Below are 18,551 nucleotides of genomic sequence, written 5' to 3' on the forward strand. Positions count from 1 at the left end.
AGGTGAAGTCCTTGAGTGCCAGACCTAGGAGCTGGGATTTGAACCTTTAGGCAATGGCGAGCTGCTGGAAGGTTGGAACAGGCAGGACAGGGCAGGATTGGTAATTCTAAGGAAACTTCCTTTGGCTTATTGGTGGTTCTGGAGGCTGGGAGACCAGTCTAAAGGCAGCTGAGTGCTCTACACTTTTAGAGTCAGAAGGACCTGGATCTTACTCCTATTCCATTGTTTCCTAGATCTGTGGCCTTGGGCAAATAACTTGACCTTTTTGATTCTCAGTCTCCTCTAGGAATTCCTATCTCGCTGATCTGTTGTGAATGTTAACTAGGGTAATGAATTACATGTGCTGATAAAATGAAAAGACGTTTGTAGCCTATCACATTATGAAGATATTTATTGAATTTCATTGACAATAGAAGGCAGAAGCAGCATCGACTATGGTCCTGCACCTGATATCACCACCTGGCAAAGCCCTTAGTATGAAAGCTTTCTTTCCAGGGCATTTCACTCATCTGGTTTATCCCCTTCACATGGCCAGGCCCCATGCAGGAGAGGAGGTGGACACAGTCGGATCCCGAGATGGCCACAGACCATGAAGTGTGTCTTGCCTTGACAGGCAGCCCAGGGGCCAGGAAGGCCCAGGGGGAAGGTGACCTTTTGCCAGATGAGGGCACAGGTTAAATTGGGAAGTCCTCATAGAGGAGGTGGCTTTGAAATTGAATGAGTGAGATCCTACACAGCACACAAAGAAAAGAAGGCCACATTCCTGGGAGGAAAGAGCCTGTGCAAAGGCGCAGGGCCCTAGGAAGGGGATAGGCTCTAGACTGGTAAGAGATAGGTTTTAAACAGGGAGCAGTCGTGGGGTCCTCGTCTTCTGTTGGGATTGTACTCCGGCACCCAGCAAGCCTGGCCTTTGGAGGCGGGAGGCCAAGGAGATGGCTGTTGCCACAGTCCAGGCCTGGAGGCCTCCTGAGCCCGACTTGGGCAGAGTGAGTGCCTGGCTTAGGAGTGAGGGGTGGAGAAGATACTGACCCACCCACCAGGGGGAGGTTGCTGATTCGAATTTTGTCCTCATTTTGTCACGGAAGACACAACTTCTTCAGCCTGCTTTGGCCTCTGAGACTTTTCCAAACTTACCAACTTCCTGGTAGCGCCCCGCCAGCACTTGCAGCCCTAGTGGGCTCTGGGAATGGTGCACTGAGAAAGAATCCAAGGCTCGGGGGATGTATTTTGGATCTTGTCTATCCCCTGCCCCTACCTGGCCTTCAGATCTCCTGGCATCGCAACTCCTTTTTCTTTCCTGGTCCCTGAAATCACCCATTAGTGGGGACAGGAACCCACATGCAATGAGCACCCATGTGCGCCAGGCCCAGGCTGAGTCTTCACTCTCTCTCATGCCATCACCCCAGTGGCCTGCTGGGAGCAGTGCTGAGCTTCTCACCACGTCACAGGTGAAGGCTCAGACTCGGGTGAGGGCGCACGCACGCCTCGTGGTGGGTGAGGCACTGTGGGGTTGGGGCCCTTTCTGCCTGGTTGCAAAACCCATTTCCTGTGCCCTGGACTGCCTCCCCCTGTGTGCACATGTGCTGCCTCAGAAAAGCTTCAGAAAGAAGACACACTGAAAGGAGAAAGGGTTTTGGGACCCTTGCCCGTTTCCCTGTGGATTGTCATCCCTAGGGGAGGTGCTTGGGCCCCAGGGCCCACCTGCACCTGCAGGGAAGATGTCCTGGAGGAGGCCAGGCCCTGGGTGTCGGATTACCTGGCTCCTGATCTAGCCCCTGGCCTCCCAGGCTGTGTGACTCTGAAGAGATCACTGAACCTCCCTGTAAAATGGGTAGGATGCCACCTAACCTGCTGACCTTGCAGGGTGACTAGGCAGGTAACCATCGGGGAGGCACTGGAAGAGCTGAGAGGTGTCCTTAGGGGAGGGGTGGTATTCTAAATGGCTGGGATATCTTCATGCAGTACTCACTGTGTGCCGGGCCCAGTGCTCAGCCCCAAGGACATAAAAATGAATCTAACCCCATCCCTGCCCGTGAGAGGACAGATAGGTAAATGTCGTTATAGCCCAGCGTGATCAGTCAGCCATCATCCACATGGCCGTTGGCACGCCGAGGCACGTGGTATGAGAAGCACTGGATTTGGAGCTAAGACCTCTAAGGCTGAGACCTGGTTCTACGACTACTTAGCTGAAGAATGTCAGTCTCCTTGTCTGCAAAACAGGGACAGTAATCCCCACGGTCAGAGGTTGTGGTGAGGCAGACACGAGGTGCTGGTACATAAGTGCGTGGTGAGCTGGCGTGTTTGTAGAGATGGGCGGCGTTAGCGGTTCTGTTGGGAGCGCCAGGGCTCAAGGCTCCAGGAGTTGGCCCTGAAATTCTTTTTGCCTTGAGTTTCCGGAGCTGACAAATGGTTGGGGGGCAGGATGTTAATGGAATTTCCACCTGGGGATTTCACTGGCGTCAGCTTGAGTGAGCTCACAAGGAAGGGAGCTGGGTGGGAGGCAGCTGGGCGCTGAGGAGCAGCTGGGGGAGGCAAAGGCCTGTCTCAAGTCGGTGCGGGGCCCTGGTCCAGCCTGAGGCTCAGCTCCCTGCCCACCTTGTTCCTGTGCCAGGGGCTCCCTCTCGAAGCTGTGGTGAAGGAGCTGGCAAACCTATGGGCCAGAGATGCTGTGTTGCAGCACCAGAAGCAGGCAGCTGGGGCCAAGGGGGCAAAGCCAGAACTGCTAGCCCCGGAGGGGTCTCAGAGGAGGGAGCGTGGGGTCTTGCTGTCAGACACCTGCACAGTGACTGGAGCATGTCGGCACTACAGCCACAGACCTGCCTGGTGCCTGGCACTGCATTGGGTTCTTGAGTACGGAGGAACATAAAGAAAAATGACACCGTCATTGCCCTCAGGAAGCTTAGCAAATCATGACCAGCACTGTCTCCCATGCCCTGAGCACTTCGCGTGTGGCAGATAGCGAGTGAGCTGAATGCTTCACGCTGTCCGTCCCATAATGCTTTCACCAACCCTGTGTTGTGATCCTTACTGAGGACACTGAGACCCAACCGGATTGCGACTTCACTGAGGCTAGTAGATACAGAGCTGCATTCAGATCTGAGTCCGGCGGTTGACTCTTAACTGCCGGCTCTCTATTTATCCAGCAGTGCCACGCCAGGCCTGGCTCTGGCCTCGGGTGGGGGAAGGGATGAACAGGTGAAGAAGGCAGGGCCACTGCTTCAAGCTGCTCACACTTCAAGTCAGGAAACGGGCAGGTAAATACCTAATGACAGAGAACTTACTCAGTCTGTGTCTGTGGAGGTGTGCCCAAAGTGTGGAGTGACAAGCCCCCGGGGACAAGCAAGGGAGGGAGGGGTGGCCTGGGAGCCTGAGTGGACAGAACGGGCTTTGTTCCACTGGTGGGGCCAGGGCAGGCCGGGTGGATGCGGGCGATGCTGGCAGCAGTGTGAGGCGTCAGGACTTGGGTCCCGGGTCCATTTCCATGCTATCACTGCCCCGCTCTGTGCCTCGGTTACTCTCCCAGGGGCCTTCCAGCTCCCCAGCTCTGGAACTCTCTGCATTTGAGGAAGTGTGAGCAGAGGCTGAGATTAGTTCAGTGGCTGCCACGTATCACTATAGGTCCAAATCAAGACTGGGGCTGGGGGGGCAGAGGGGGACTGGCCTCTGATGGGGTAGCTCAGTTGGTTAGACTGTCTTCCCAGTATGCCAAGGTTGAGGGTTCAATCCCCGGTCAGCGCACATACAAGAAGCAACCAATGAATGCATAAATAAGTGGAACAACAAATCCGTGTTTCTCTCCCCCTTCCTCTCTCCCTCTTCCTTTCTCTGTCTCTCAAAAAATCAATAAATAAGATGGGGAGTGCAGCCAGGGGAGCGAGGAAGGTGGCGCAACTTGCAGATGTCTCCCTGCTAGGGAGAACTTGATTTCTGAGGGTAAAAGTAGGAAGTCAGAAGGTTTTGAGACTTCAAAGTTGTTTTAGAGACTCTCCAGCACGGCCTGGAGTGCCACGGTGGGGAGACTTGCCTGGGGCCTGTTAGGACCACACCTTGTACTCGCTGGACCTAAGGGGCCCCTACCCAGGACTTTATGCTACGTCCCCCAGACCAAGGGTGGGTACAATTTCCGAGCCCTTGTCCTTCTGCTCTTGTGTTCTGTAACCTGGCCGATCACAGAGTGGGTCTTTTATCTGCACGTCCGGGTTTGGAAAAGAAGTGATGTATCTGGAGCCAAAGATCCCCGTCCTCCCTCATCCTTCCATGGTGACCGGCTGTCTGCCTTTTCCTTCCTCCAGAGGGCCCATCATAGCTCCCGAGGGAGGCAGGATTCACACTGTTAACACAGGTGCGAGAACCGGGGCTCAAAAGAAATGAAGAAAACTGCAAAGGTCATACAGAGAGCGGCAAACCTGGTCTCCTGGGGCCGAGGCAGGTATAAGGGATCTTGTTACGATGTGAACGGGCCGTGCAGAGCATGGACTAAAACGGGGACCCACGGCTGTCCTCCAGGACCTGCCTCGTCCCTGTGCACTGTCGCCCCATCGCCACCCCTTCACCCCCACGCCTGGAGAGGTGAAGGAGGTGGGAGGTGGTCATGGGTGCCCTTTCTGGGGGCCTCCTTCTACCATACAGCCTGGGAGAGACAAGCACCCATTGACTGCACAGCCGTCGGTGTCCCGGCCCTGTGACGTCTAGTCCTCGTAGCACCCCCTTGCGGAAGGGATTGTTGTGTCCGTTCTAGATGAGGGAATGGGCTGAGGGACAGGAGGACACTTCCCAAAGTTGCCCAGCCTAGCAGGTCACTCCTGTTCCCAGCGATGTAATGCCTTCGGATCAGAGAATCGATCCCAGAACGGCAGCTTTCATGTCAAGGGCCATCTCTAATCAGTGGGTGGAGAGTACCTGCGGAGGAGAGCTCTGAGGTCCTGTGCAGATGCCCTAGGAAGTGGTGCTGTGGCTGATTATTGATTATGTCTGCAGTGGATATGGGTATAGGTAGAGTGAAAAGGGACGGTCTTTCCCTGATGTGGCTTCCACCCGTTGGGGCCTCATTTCCCTACAGGGGTGTTCAGCTTCTCTGTCTGCTCTTTACAGCCAGCCTTTCCGAGACCAGGGGGACCCTCAGTACCATCTCAGCTTCACAACCGAAGGAACCGGTCCAGAGAAGTAAAGTGACTTTCCCAGTTAGCGGTGCACATTGGTGTCCAGGGCCGTCTCCCCACGAAGGCCTTTCCTCTCCACGGAGCTGAGGCTGATGGTTTTTGTCAAGAGGAACTCACATTACTCATCCCTTCCCAGACCCAGAAGCTCTGTTGAGAAATATCATAGTGCGGCCTGTCTGGAAAGAATGACTGTCCGGGAGGGCGCTGATAAGGCTTTGACATTGTGGTACCTGCTTGCTAAAGGAAGGAGGAAGAGAGGTGGGGTCGGGCTGGCCTGCTGATCCCCACCCCATCAGCCGCTGTCTGGGGAGGAAGGCAGGGCAGCCCACACTGCCCTTCCCCTGTACTGGGAGCCCAGCCAGGTGCCTCACTTCTGCCACTTTGTGTCATCTTCATGATGGTCCTGTGAGGTGGCTCTTAGTGGCCCATTTCACAGACGAGGACACTGAGGCTCAGAGCTTGTGGCTACCCAGCATCAGAGAAAGCAGAGATAGCCGGGAGACAGTCCTATTAGGAGCCTTCGTTACTCAGTGTGTTCTATATACATTATATATATTTTTGCGTTTACTGTAAGGGAAGACATGTAGTGGGGGTGTGTGTGAAGAGATTAAGGCAGGTTTAAATCACTCGGAGTTCTGCCATCTAAAGAAAACCACTGTTGTGTTGGTATATTTTCTTTTGGCCTTTCTAAAATTAGGATTTGGGTTGGGTGGGTTTTTTTTAAATGCATAGTTACAGTTTTCCTAGACATGCAATTTATCCTTATGATATCTATCATTATGGCATCGGCCCCCTGCGTGAGGTTGCAGGCTCTTCGGAACCTTGTTTTTATGGACTCCCTAAGATCCCCAGGAGAGTCAGCAGCCAGCTCCAGCGGGCTGGGAAGCTCTGGGCCTGGAGTCAGGAGGCCGGAGCCCAAGCATCGGCTACCACGCCTCACTGGGGATCTGAGGACAAGTCACTGCACACTCCCCTCGCCACTAAAGTGAGGCATTTCACGCCCACTCTGGCACCTTCCAGCATCAAATAAGCAAAGGCCTTTTTTTTTTTTTTTTTTAACTATAAAGGGCTGTGCCCCAGCAGGAATTTTCCTTATCTTCCCTCAGTCTCCTCCTGGGAAAGTCCTGCCCTCCCCTCGGCCCCTGAGCCTTTTCTCCAGCGGCAGTGGCTGAGCCCAGCATCTCCGAGACACACTGAAGGCGCCCAGCTGTATGTTACTCCAAAGGGGACACTTCCTCGGAGCAGAACAGGGGCCCTGACTTTCAAAGACCACCAGCCCATATCTCTGCCTTTGCCCACTTCTGGGTCCAAAGTTGTGAGGCCTCTCAGGGATTTCTCCTTTCTCTTTTCCCAATAGCCTGGGATGCCCTGAGAGTCTTCTGGGCTCTGCTGTGACCTCAGGAAAACCCCAGAGCCATTAAATACTAAAAATCTTGGCGCCTGCGTCATCGCAGCAGTCAGCTGCAGCTAGAGCTTGGCCCTAGGACTCTGGACACTTACCTCTTCTTTTCCCAGCAACACACAGAAGTGTACATTCCACCGGAACCAAGCCAATTACAAGGTTCCAAAGGCAGGAGTTCAGTTCCCGGCTCCACCAGCTGCCCTTCCCCAGGCTCGGTTCCCTGCGCCCTGAAACGGACTGGGAACTGCATGTGAGAGAACACGTGTTCAGCGCTAGCACCTGGCGAGGACCGGCTCTGACTCAATGTCGGTGCTTCCCAGGGGAGTGTCCAGGCCTGGCACAGAACAGGAGCCCAGGGAGAGTTGCCCACTGTGCAGGGCTAAGCGAGGACCTGTCTGGGATGCCTTGGGGATGTTGGTCTCATTTACGCCCCTGCTCCTTTTACATCAGCTGTCCCTACCCTTGCCTCGAGTCCCTATCCATAGTGGCCCACTGATGGCCATCTTGCATGTGTGCATAGCTCTTCACAGTTGGATTGCATCTCGGGGAGCATCCATCAGCTCTAGTGAGGGGGTCAGGACAAGAATACTGCTTTGTGGTTCAGAGGACGAGGCTGAGGCCTGGAGCGGGGTGGCAAGGGGCCCCCTCTCTGGAGGGGTTGTGTTTGAGCTTCCAGTTACATAAGCAGGAGCTCATGAGAGGCCATTTGGCATTTAATAGGTACATTGTATAATGTACCCTGTTGGGAACCAAAGGGTAATCTCTGGGCCTTTTTTTGTGCTTGTGTTATTTGTTTAAACCCCAGGAAGGGTGGGTATGAGCAGATCAGCTTAGCAGAGAAGGTGGGGCCCTGAGTGGTAATGAATCCCTGTGGTAAGAAGCTCTCACTCAGGGGAACAAAGGGTGCCCGAAGCAAATTAATTATTTTCCTTTTGGTTCCAGACATTGGAACACTCTACCCCGCCACAGTTGGGACCAAGCCCAGGATGCACCTGGGCTAGATTTAATCCTCAAATTGGGTTCTACAATAGAAAGGCGTGGGAGAGGAGGGACCCCATAGCAGGGCAGGGGAGAAGAGCCCCACTTCTTCCTGTCCCCATGCAGAGCCAGTGTGTGGATCAGGTAGCTGCCCCTTTAAAGTTTCATGGAGGGCTGGTAATACTATCGTGTTGCTCCTGCCACATCCACCCCAGTCTAGAAGGTGGGCAGGTCCCTGATCCATCCCTCCCTGAAGGCCAGTGGGAGGGTGGGGGCGGGAAGACAGGGCAGGGGTGCAGAGCGGGGCCATCCCAGATGAAGAGACCTACTGGAGTGAGGCTGGGTGCCTTCCATCTCCCGGACTGAGTGGCTGCTATGTGGTGGGAGGGGACAACCAGAGACTGTCCAGTTAGATGCTTTTGGCGCTCACCCCGTTCCTCGTCCTCCCATGAGCATCACAGGGCTACAGAGGGTGTGCGCACAGGCTTTGGACCAGACAGATGTGTGTGGGTGTGAGGATCAAATGTGACAGTGTACGTGTAGTGCCTGACGTGTGTGGCAGCTACGGTGTAATTGTACAGGGATGGGAACGGCCAGGAGGGGGAATGGGGCTTGTATCATAGCACGTGTCGGGAAAAAGCCCCTTGGATCTTATTTCTCCACCAGCCTCCTTGCCAGTCCTGCCAGAGGCAGCAGGTGAAAACAGAGGAATTGGAATCGAGCAGGCCTGGGTTCTAATTCTGCCCTGCTTTTTACTAGTTGGGGCAAACCCTTTTCCTCTTTGAGCCTCTATTTCTTTATCTATATAATGGGAGAACCAGCCTGGCTGCTTAGGTTAAAGGAAGAGCCAGAGAGGGGTGATACCTATATTATCTGTAGGTAGAGATAGAACAAAGGGTAAGGGACTTGGGGCGGATATTCCAGAGCCCATCAGGAAGTCTAGACAATTGGAATAAAGGATCCTGCCTCTGGAGGACAGGCCAGGTGAGGGGGCTTAGGACTGTGGACTTGTCCATTGTCACCCACTAAAGAGGTAAGGTAGAGCCAGCCCTTGGGGAGAGGCCTTGATCTGGGAGGCTGACACGTGAGTCTCAGGCACGGCTCAACCACTGCCAAACCGTGACAGCGAGCCTTGCTTCCTCTGTGCTCCATCTGGTTCCCCTCCCAGTTACTCATGGCCAGGCGTGACTTTCTGAACCTCTCTAAGTCTCAATTCCCTCTTCATGAAGCAGTGACAGAAATTTCTACCTTGCAATTTTTTCCAAAGATTTTTAAAATTTATTTTTAGACAGAGGGAGAGAAACATCAATGTGTGGTTGCCTCTGGCATGCCCCCAACTGGGGACCTGGCCGGCAACACAGGCATGTGCCCTGACTGGGAATCGAACTGGCAACCCTTTGGTTCGCAGGCTGGTGCTCAATCCACTGAGCCACACCAGCCAGGGCCTACCTTGCAATTTTTGTGGTTGTGAGCATGAAGTGAGTCGGTGTAATGAGGCAGCTAGCACAGCACATGGCACATGTTCAGCACCCTGACCCTGACCCCTAACCTGTAAGCGCCTCCCTGGTAGGGCCTGGACCAAGATCAGCCCATGGACCCTAGATCGCCAGAGCCCTGGAGGCCAGCTAAACCATCTACTCTAACGGGTTTCCAGTGGGGTTTGTTAACATCCCGCAGCAGAGATGGTGAGCAGGCATGGAGGGTTCCAGGCCCCCACCCTCCCTTCAGCCAGAACCAGCCCACTTTCATCTGCTAATCTTATTTAAGATAGGGTTCTGCCGCTTCCAGTTGAAAATCCACCAGTCTGGCCTCACCCTCTTTACCCCACCAAGGCCTGAGAGTAACAGGGATGAGGAACTATTTGAGGAGGAGTATTTAGGAAAGGCATCCTGGGAGGACAGGGTGCAAGTGGACCTTTCAGCTGTGCCTAGACATACTGACTGGTGTCCTGTGGGTGGGGTTAGAACCATCTGGAATGGGGTGCCTTCTGTCAACCCTCACCTATGGCTCTCTTTCTAGCCCCCACCATGCTGTGGCCCCTGCTGCTGTTGCTGGCTGTGCGTGGGGTCCAGACGACCCGACCATGCTTCCCCGGGTGCCAGTGTGAGGTGGAGACCTTCGGCCTCTTTGATAGCTTCAGCCTGACGCGAGTAGATTGCAGCGGCCTGGGCCCCCACATCATGCCCGTGCCCATCCCTCTAGACACAACTCACCTGGACCTGTCCTCCAACCGGCTAGAGACCGTGAACGAGTCGGTGTTGGCAGGGCCAGGCTATACCACACTGGCCGGCCTGGATCTCAGCCACAACCTGCTCACCAGCATCTCGCCCACTGCCTTCTCCCGCCTTCGCTACCTGGAGTCACTCGACCTCAGCCATAATGGCCTGGCAGCCCTGCCTGTGGACAGCTTCACCAGCTTGCCCCTGAGTGACGTGAACCTCAGCCACAACCGGCTCCGTGAGGTCCCGGTGTCTGCCTTCACTACCCACAGCCAGGGCAGGGGCCTGCACGTGGACCTCTCCCACAATGTCATCCACCATCTCGTGTCCCACCCTGCTCGGGCCAGCCAGCCCACGCCCACCATTCAGAGCCTGAACCTGGCCTGGAACAGGCTCCGCACTGTGCCTGACCTCCGGGACTTGCCCCTGCGCTATCTGAGCTTGGATGGGAACCCGCTGGCTGCCATTGGCCCAGGGGCCTTCACGGGACTGGCTGACCTGACACACCTGTCGCTGGGAAGCCTGCAGGGTCTCCCTCAACTGGAACCCTATGGTTTCCGTGAGCTACATGGCCTGCAAGTCCTGGACCTGTCGGGCAACCCCAAGCTCAAGTGGGCAGGAGCTGAGGTGTTCTCAGGCCTGGGCTCTCTGCAGGAGCTGGACCTGTCGGGCACAGGCCTGGTGCCCCTGCCCGAGACACTGCTCCTCCACCTCCCAGCGCTACAGAGCGTCAGTGTGGGGCAGGGTATGCAGTGCCGGCGCCTGGTGCGGGAGGGTACCTACCCCCGGCAGCCTGGATCCAACCCCAAGGTGGCCCTGCACTGCATAGACATGGGGGAACAGGCTTCCAGGGGTCCCACCACCTTGTGACAAATGGTACGGCCTGGGGCCACATCACAGACTGCTGCCCTGGTCTGACTCACGTCCTGGGTGATTTGTATGTCGATGTGCCAATGCCAGTGGGGACTCTGCAGGCCTCTGCGGCAGCATCGCTGACAGATAGCTGTGGGCCTGGGACTGACCCCAGGAGCCAAGTCTTGCTCCTTTGTCTGTATTGTCCCCAAACCATAAGCAGAGGGTCTTTGATGCCAAACCAGACGATAGCCTCCTGCTATCCTTCCCCACTCCACCACAAAGTGCCTTCCCTCAAGTCTGGGCCAGCCTGACTGATAGGAGGAAGGTTAGAGGTCAGGTCCATGACTCTGCCCCTTTGGGCCCATGGTCCAGTCACTCAGGAGCATGGGTTTCTTTTGCTCTGGGCACATGAGGCCCACTTTATCCTTTTCTCTGCCCCTAGAACTCTGGGTAGAACTTCAGTTATAAAAAGGACTGAGGAAAAAGTTGAGTCCACCTCCTCATGTGACAGATGGGGGCACTGAGGTCTGGGGAAGGAAAGTTGCTGGTCTGAGGTACCCCTGCGGCAGAGGCATGACTGGACCCATGTCCTGCCTCCCACCGGGCCCCTGTGCACTTTGCTGTCCTCTCTAACTCGTGCCCTCCTGGTCCCCTTTCTGGGCTTCCCTTTGCTGCCACCACCCACATCCTGCCACTTAAGCCCTTTTTCTGTCATCTTGAGAACAGGCAAGGGCCACCAAGGTGGGACTCTGAGCACACTGACCAGCTGTGTTGCACAGGCTGAGTATCTTCACCTTTCAGAGCCTCTAGAAGCTTCAGTCATATCATCCAGTCCCACCTGCCAGTTTCCCACTCTGGGGTGGGGTCCCCTAGCACCAAAACTGGAAACGTACCCATTGATCTTTCAGGCATTGCCTCTAGATGCTCCCCCAAGAGGTGATGTGATCCTGGAGCCCCACCTGGCCACAAGCAAGGAGGGGCCTCCCAGATTCAGCTTGCACTGGCCCAGAGCCCGCAGCCCATCTCACCCCACTGAGTGCAGCGGAAGGAGTCAGGCACTTTGCACGGAATTGTATGTGCCCTGCCAGGGTGGCATCTCAGCTTCCCAGCCCTGGGCTCTTTCCTTATTGCTCATTTTATACAAATTGTTGCCTTTTTAATGGACTGCCACTTTCAACCAGCTCCCGACCCCCACCCCTGCTGGCTGGGGATGGAAAAGTGTCATTTGTAAAAGAAAAAAGTTACATTTGTTCACTTTTGTAAGAGGGTGTCCTGGGGATGTGTTGGGGGAGGACGTGCTGGGTGGAAGCCAGCCATCAGTGGTCATGTGGGCATGAGGGGCTGGTCCCACAGAGGTGCCCACAGGACAGTGAGAGCTCTATCCTCCCCCACCAACCCTGCCCAACACCTCGCTGACCCTCAGTTAATAAACATTTATAAAGAGTCCCTCTTTCCATCACTCAACGAGTGTCCACTCATATTCCCTGGGCTGGGCCCCGGGGCCACAAGAGTGAATGAGGTCCAGCCCTGCCCTGGGCAGTGTGTTCTACCTGAAAAGCCCAATGATCTCCCAGGATTGGGGGGAGGGAATTACTCTGGAGTGGGTTTCGCCCTCTCCACCTTCCTTATCTCCCCTCTCATTGCTGCCCGAGGCCCGTGAATTTGCATGCCCCTCCCTGTGTTCAGGCCATTATTCTGGGGCCTTTGCCTTCATCCCCACTCTCAGCTGCTTCCCATCCCGGCAGACCCAGCTCCTGGCTCACCTGCAGAGACTCCCTGAGGTCCCTCTCCACCTCCCTCCTCTGAGTGCCAACTGTGCTTTGTTGCTTCCTGGCATTTTAACTGATGTGAGAGCCTCACTCCTCTGTACACATCCTGTGATTGGGAGCTCATTTCCAACTCAGTGGCTCTACTGTCAGCAAATTCTACCTGGCCAAGGTCTACTCGCCAACAACCATAGGTTCACCCCCAGCCCTCCCCTAAGGGGACTCACGATCAGTGGGGCGGGAGGGAGAAGGAAGACACAGCACACCTGACTGCATGGGGAGCTGTGAGAGCCCTGTGGGAGGCTTAGGAAGCCTTCCTGGAGGAGGCTTGTTCACACAGCTGAGAAGGACAAGTAGGCCTGGAAATGTGAGCAGTGGCACAGAACCCAGAACGTTCGGGCCACAGGTAGGGGTGGGGAGCTCGCCCATCTTGTCAATCATGCCCCTCCCCCCACACACCCCAGGAGCCCAAGGCCGAGAAAGTGAAAAAGCCCTCAGGCTTGGGAAGGGGTGTTGTCAGAGAGCTCCATTGGTACTCTACCCCTTCCACTTTCCCTGGGATTAGAGAGATTTCAAGCGCAGGGGTAGGGGAGAGATTCCTGGGACTCCCCAATGGGTCTGGGCCTCCCAGAGCCCCACTTGAAGGAGATACCCTTGGGCGAGGGACGTGGAACATAGGGGTCTTAAAGCGGTGCTGAAGGCAGGGGAGGGGAGGCTGGGACTCCTGCAGAATAGCAAGCTCTGAGGCAGGTCACCTCCACCGAGATACAGCTGTAGTGGGAGGGTGGGCGCAGACGCCATCACACTGTGTAGGCTCCTCCTTCCTGTGGGGACATTACTCTGCACCCCCAGCCAGGGCCTGCCTGCCTTAGGGGGGACACAAGCCCTGGAGCCAATCCGGCATCCCTGAGGCCCCTCCAGAGGCTCCCAGCCCGCAGTGCCACCTTGTGGTCGCTCATAGCCAGACACCCCCAGTCCAAGGCGGTGTGAGAACAAGGCCAAAGTGGCCCTCCAGTGTTTGTGCAGCCAGCCTCGCCTTCCCTGGCTGGACCACTTTCATCCTGCCGTTCTCTGCCCTCCTGGAATCCTGGGGCCAAGAACAGGGTCGTTAAATTCTTACAGAATTATAAGTGCAAAGATTCCGTTTCGGGGTTCACAGAAAAGGGTTAATTAACATCCTGGGTCCATCACAGACCAGTTGGGTGACTTTGGCCCAGTCACTTCCCCGTCTGAGCCTGGAGAATGGGGGTGGAAATGACTCCCGCCACAGGGTTGTATGAAGAGTAGATGAAGTCATACTTGTAAAGAATCGAGCGCAGTGCCTGGCACAGAGGAGACACCCTACCGATGCGTGTTCAGAACTCCCTCCGTCAACCGTAGGGTCACGGATTAGATCACAGAACCACCTAATCTTAGACTCCTATTTTGATAACAGACTCAGAAATTCAGAATCCTAGAACAACACTAATTCACGGGATCTTACCATTAAGTCAAGTACAGGGCCCTTCTAAGCCCTGGTGTGCTCACGTCACGTCCTTCACAAGGAAGGGACAAACGCCCAGACGGTGCCTGTCAGTACAACAGGAGGGAGCCTGCGGATCCACGTGTAGCCCAGCCCCTCTGTAGCTCAGAGAGCCGATTAGAGTCTGTCAATCCCAGGAGTTTTCCTCCATGGGTGTTACCACACCCCCCGCTGATTTCCCCAAATCACCACGGCCAAAATGCTCTCAGAGAGAGGGCAGATGGAGATGTAGGCACCAACACCCAGCAACTGCCTCTGAGCCAGCTCACAGGATGTTTCCTTGGACAAGACTGCCAGGCATGGGGTGGGAGGTAGGGGACAAAGGTCCACCCTCTGTTCATACCTGATGTCCACCAGGACAAAATAGAGTTCATCATGGGCTAAAAGGACTTTGCTCATCAATGCTCAACGTACTGTGTTGGCTAATGACTACTAGGGAGCAAATATCATTGATACCAAATGTTTATCAATACCTAATGTCCTTCAGTGACAGCTCTCTCAAAGGGCAGATTGGACAAAGGGAAAATGTCCAGTGGTGGCAATACCCACTACTGCTCAATATATACCAATGCCCAGTGTCCGCAGGTAGCTGATTGCAATGATAATTCCTCTGTGCGTCGATACCTAGTGTCAGTCCCTAGCTCAACATCTGGCAACAGCAAATAGCCACTCAGTTAAGTCATACACTGTGTGTTTATTTTTCTGTTTTATTTATTGAAGTACCAGTAGTTGTATTTATGGGGATTATTGTGTTTCTTGAGTTCGGCAGAAATTCTTCCTGTGTTTACAGTTGAATTCCAAAAACTATTTATTATCTTTTACATACCCGTTAGTCAAAATATTCTGCACTAGGAATGTCAACATACATTTCTGCTTCTTGATTCATACACATGTGTATATATAGCATGCATATATAATTATTATTTACACAATACAGGAAAACAGAGAAAAAGAAACTGGTTTGAGGACAGAAATGTCAAACCTGAAACAATTTTCTAAATAGATGATTCTTAGAAGCAGCAATTTTGCCAAAGCGGAGTGATGATTCCTGGCATCGGCTCTCCTGCTCAGCCAAAGAATTGACAAAGAGCCCTACTTTGGGCTAAAAAAAGCCAGGTGCCCTAATAAGGTTAAGGCACAACACAGGAGCTCCTTAAGGCAACAAAACCAGCGATGAAGACACGGCTCCAGAGGGAGGCGGCCTGGGCTCAGAGCCCGGCTCCGCTGCTGACGGGTAGGTGCCCAGGGTCAACCACTCCACCTCTCCTGGAGCCTCAGCTGACACGTCTGTGGAATGGAGACAGTAGCTACCTCACGGGCTGTTGTGGGGAACATAAACCAACACACAGAAAGCACTTACAATAGTGCCTGGCATGTACTGAGTGCCACATAATAAAAAAATATGAAAATTCGTTTTTTGGAAAAGGCTTTCTTTTGTCAAACTGACAAGCACGCCATGGCTCACAATATCCTCAGACAGGGTTTCTTCAGTGGCCATCAGCTCTCCGCGGTGACTTCACCAGCGTTGTTATGCTTAGGACTTTGTCTGAGAGAGTTTCTACCCTCCGCACCACTGCATGTCAGAGTTGCCTCAGCGTTACAGTTTCCTTCTGACCCAGCCCTGGTGAGGGCACAGGGCTTAGGAAACATCCTCATGACCGTCCCCACAGGCCTGGCAGTCAGGGATGGACGCACAGCCGACTTGCTGTGGTTTGAGAGGCGGGGACAACCTTCCCCTCCTCTCTCGCTCTCCCTGACAGCTTCAGGCTGTCTGAAACTCCACCGGTGCTCTTTGGCTTAAGCTGTGTCTGATGTCCTTGCTAGGTAGGCGGGGGCCCGGGGCATCGTGAGTGGGGTGGGAGATGGAGAGGAGGGTCTGCATGGCCATAGGACATTCATTCACTAACTGGGGAGCAAGGGCCACCTGGCCACTTCATCCAAACGTGATACCCTCTCAAAATGGTGCGAAGGTGCTCTGTTGCGAGGACAGGTGTTCAGGCTAGACGGTAGGTAGGTGTGAGATTGTGAGACCCACAAAGACGGTGGTTGAAAGATAAGGTCTCTACCACCCAGAGTGATATCCTGTTACACTGGTGGCTCTCAGTGACCGCACCTCCCAGTATTCTCACCCTGTGGAGAACCTTCCTCTTGCGTCTGGGCTGGGCCTGTGATCTGCTTTACTCAACCCAGCAGTGGCTCTGAGCCAGTTTCAGACCTGAGTCTTAGGAAGGCCTGGCAGCTTTCGCTTTTTCAGTCTTGGGAGCTGCCGTGTAGGAGTCTGGTGAGGCCACGTGGAGAACCGGGGTGAGGCCTGTCACAGGCACCGGCTAGAAGAGCTGCTCACCTAAGGCCACATGGGGAGAGAAAAGCTCAGCCATAGGCATTGACAGATCTCAGGCCCCGGGCAGATCCACTGGCTTAACGCACATGAGGGACCAAACAAAACCAGCAGAAGACGCACCCAGCTGATCCCCTCCCTGACTGCAGACCCAGGAGCCAATAAACATCACTGGGCTAAGATTTCTGCTCTGGAGTGGCTTCTTACACAGCAATAGACAACCAAACGCACCAGGTCACAAGCTCCTCGTCCTCCCAGCGCTGTTGCCCCTGCCCCACCCGCTCCGGCTTCCCTGGTAAAAGAACTGCTAGCGGCACCTTGGGACGTGAGTGGCTGAAAATTCAAAACACTAAGAAGATGCCAAGTGACAAAGTCAGACAGCCAGAGCCTCCTTGAAGATGGCCAGTCCGAGGGGGCAGGACAGAGGCACAGTTGCAAGGAAACACATGTACTCAATGTTTTAAAGGTTGTGAGGTGCTACCTGCCCATGAGTTTGTCTCTTGTTATGTTTTTGTCTCACAGCCACGCAACAGGCTTGGCCCCTCTCCCCTCAGCCCCACTCTCCTCCCAGGCCCTGCCCCAACCCAGACAAATGACTTGCATGTCCCCACACAGACCCCTCTCCCACCTTCCACATGTCTCTCCTGAAGCCCCTACTGGGAACTGGAGGAACACAGAACTAAACCCACCTCCTGCCAAGGTGCCTTCTCCCTCCCTCAGGGGCTTTCCTCCAGACCCAGAGCCGGATATGAGGGGAGCTGAGGCTGGGGTGAGGCCAGTCACCGGGTGGGGCCTATGAGAGCTGCTCAGAGGTGAGGAGACCAGAGCGAAGCTGGTCTGCAACACAGGGCACTCCCAGCAGGCTCTGGGAAAGGCGTAGCTTTTGGATGCTTCCCGCAGACTGTGGGCAAAGTCATACTTAGTGCAAGCTTTAAAAATACTCTCTCCACACAGACACAAACACTGTAATTCCCTTGACTTGCTCCACCCTCCAGGAAAATCCAACAGCGTGTGCAGACACGTGAGAGGGGGTGGGGACCAGGGTGGGTGCTGGGAGGGAGTGCGTCTCCCAGTCCTGGCAGACCTCTCAGGGGTGACTACACGGAACCTTCCCCTGCTAGCATGTTCTAAAGGAAGGTGAACCTCAAAGGAGTAAGGGTGGGGGCCATGAAGGCTTCCCTGTCCACCAGCCTGATTACCTCCTACTTATCCTTGCTGTTCCAGCCTCTGTGCCACCTCCTCCAGGAAGCGTCCCCTGACCACCTCCCCCCACCCATGCTACCCCAGGCAAGGCTAGATGCTCCTCCTCTGTGCTAACCCAGTACCGTCATCTTCCCTTCACAGTCATACTCATCACATTTATTTTCTGTTTATTTTTCCAGCTTCCAGTTTATCCTGAAGCAAAAACTGTGTCTACCTTGCTCCCCAGAAGGTCCCTAGTTTCCAGGCTGGTGCCTGGCACCATAGTTGGTTGCCAATACATACCCAATAAATGAATAATGGGTCTGTTACACCCATTTTATCTACAGTTAAACGGAAGCCCAGAGAGGTTAAGTGACTTTGCCAAGGCCACACAGCAAGCTCATGGCAGAGATCAGGTCTTGAGACTTTCAGTTCCTCTATGATAGGGACCTCCCTTCCCTGCCCCTCCATTCTACCTCCTGTGACAGGTGTGTGCACTGAGAGGTCTGAAGCTGGAATGGGGCAGGAGTCCCCTGTGAGGTTCCGCCTCCAATTCTCCAGCTTGTTGGCAGGGACCCGCTTCTGCCCTGACGTTTGCCCAGTGACTAATCTGTGCCCCGCCTCACCCACCCCAACTGCAGCCGCACGGACTGTGGTGGGGCAGTCCTCCCTCTCTGAGTCTGCCGCCCCAGTGGTAAGATGAGTCAGCCTAGGAGATCGTGAGGCTCTCTCTGACTGAAAAAGACCCAAGAAGACTGGTGAACGCCAGCTTGCAACGTGGCACAAAGCACAAACCTTCCCCAAGCACCACAAAGGCCCAGAAATCAATCAATCTTTCTCTCTCTCTCATTTTTGCAAAAATACCACAGTTTTACTTCAATGATACATAAGTTTTTAACTTTAATGTGTATGTACATGCATGCCCATGGATGGTGATGGTGGTCGTGTTCAGGTTTTATTTCCTTTTTTAGATTTTTATTTATTTTTAGAAAGGGGAAGGGAGAGAAAAAGAGACAGAGAAAAACATCAATGTGTGGTTGCCTCTTGTGCACCCCCCACCAGGGACCTGGCCCACAACCCAGGCATGTGCCCTGACTGGGAATCGAACAGGCGATCCTTTGGTTCGCAGG

General features: G+C 54.4%; 1 protein-coding gene across 5 annotated transcripts in view; it reads left to right on the forward strand.

Annotated features, from left to right (window-relative positions):
- Nucleotides 1-12,056, forward strand: part of TSKU (tsukushi, small leucine rich proteoglycan) — a 17,987-nt gene extending 5,931 nt beyond the window's left edge. For 2 of the 5 annotated variants that reach the window (XM_045181915.3, XM_045181914.3), the window contains exon 2: nucleotides 9,559-12,056. In XM_045181915.3, the coding sequence (XP_045037850.2) occupies nucleotides 9,567-10,628 (1,062 nt within the window). In that variant the 5' untranslated portion in view covers nucleotides 9,559-9,566 and the 3' untranslated portion in view covers nucleotides 10,629-12,056. Of the gene's footprint in view, nucleotides 1-5,139; nucleotides 5,188-5,250; nucleotides 5,418-9,558 lie in introns of those variants that run through there. The other 3 variants (XM_053924567.1, XM_045181916.2, XM_045181913.3) reach the window with 3 other exon arrangements.
- The last annotated feature ends 6,495 nt before the right edge of the window (nucleotides 12,057-18,551 follow it).

The sequence above is a fragment of the Desmodus rotundus genome, chromosome 5 (assembly GCF_022682495.2).
Source record: "Desmodus rotundus isolate HL8 chromosome 5, HLdesRot8A.1, whole genome shotgun sequence".
Classification (NCBI taxonomy): domain Eukaryota; kingdom Metazoa; phylum Chordata; class Mammalia; order Chiroptera; family Phyllostomidae; genus Desmodus; species Desmodus rotundus.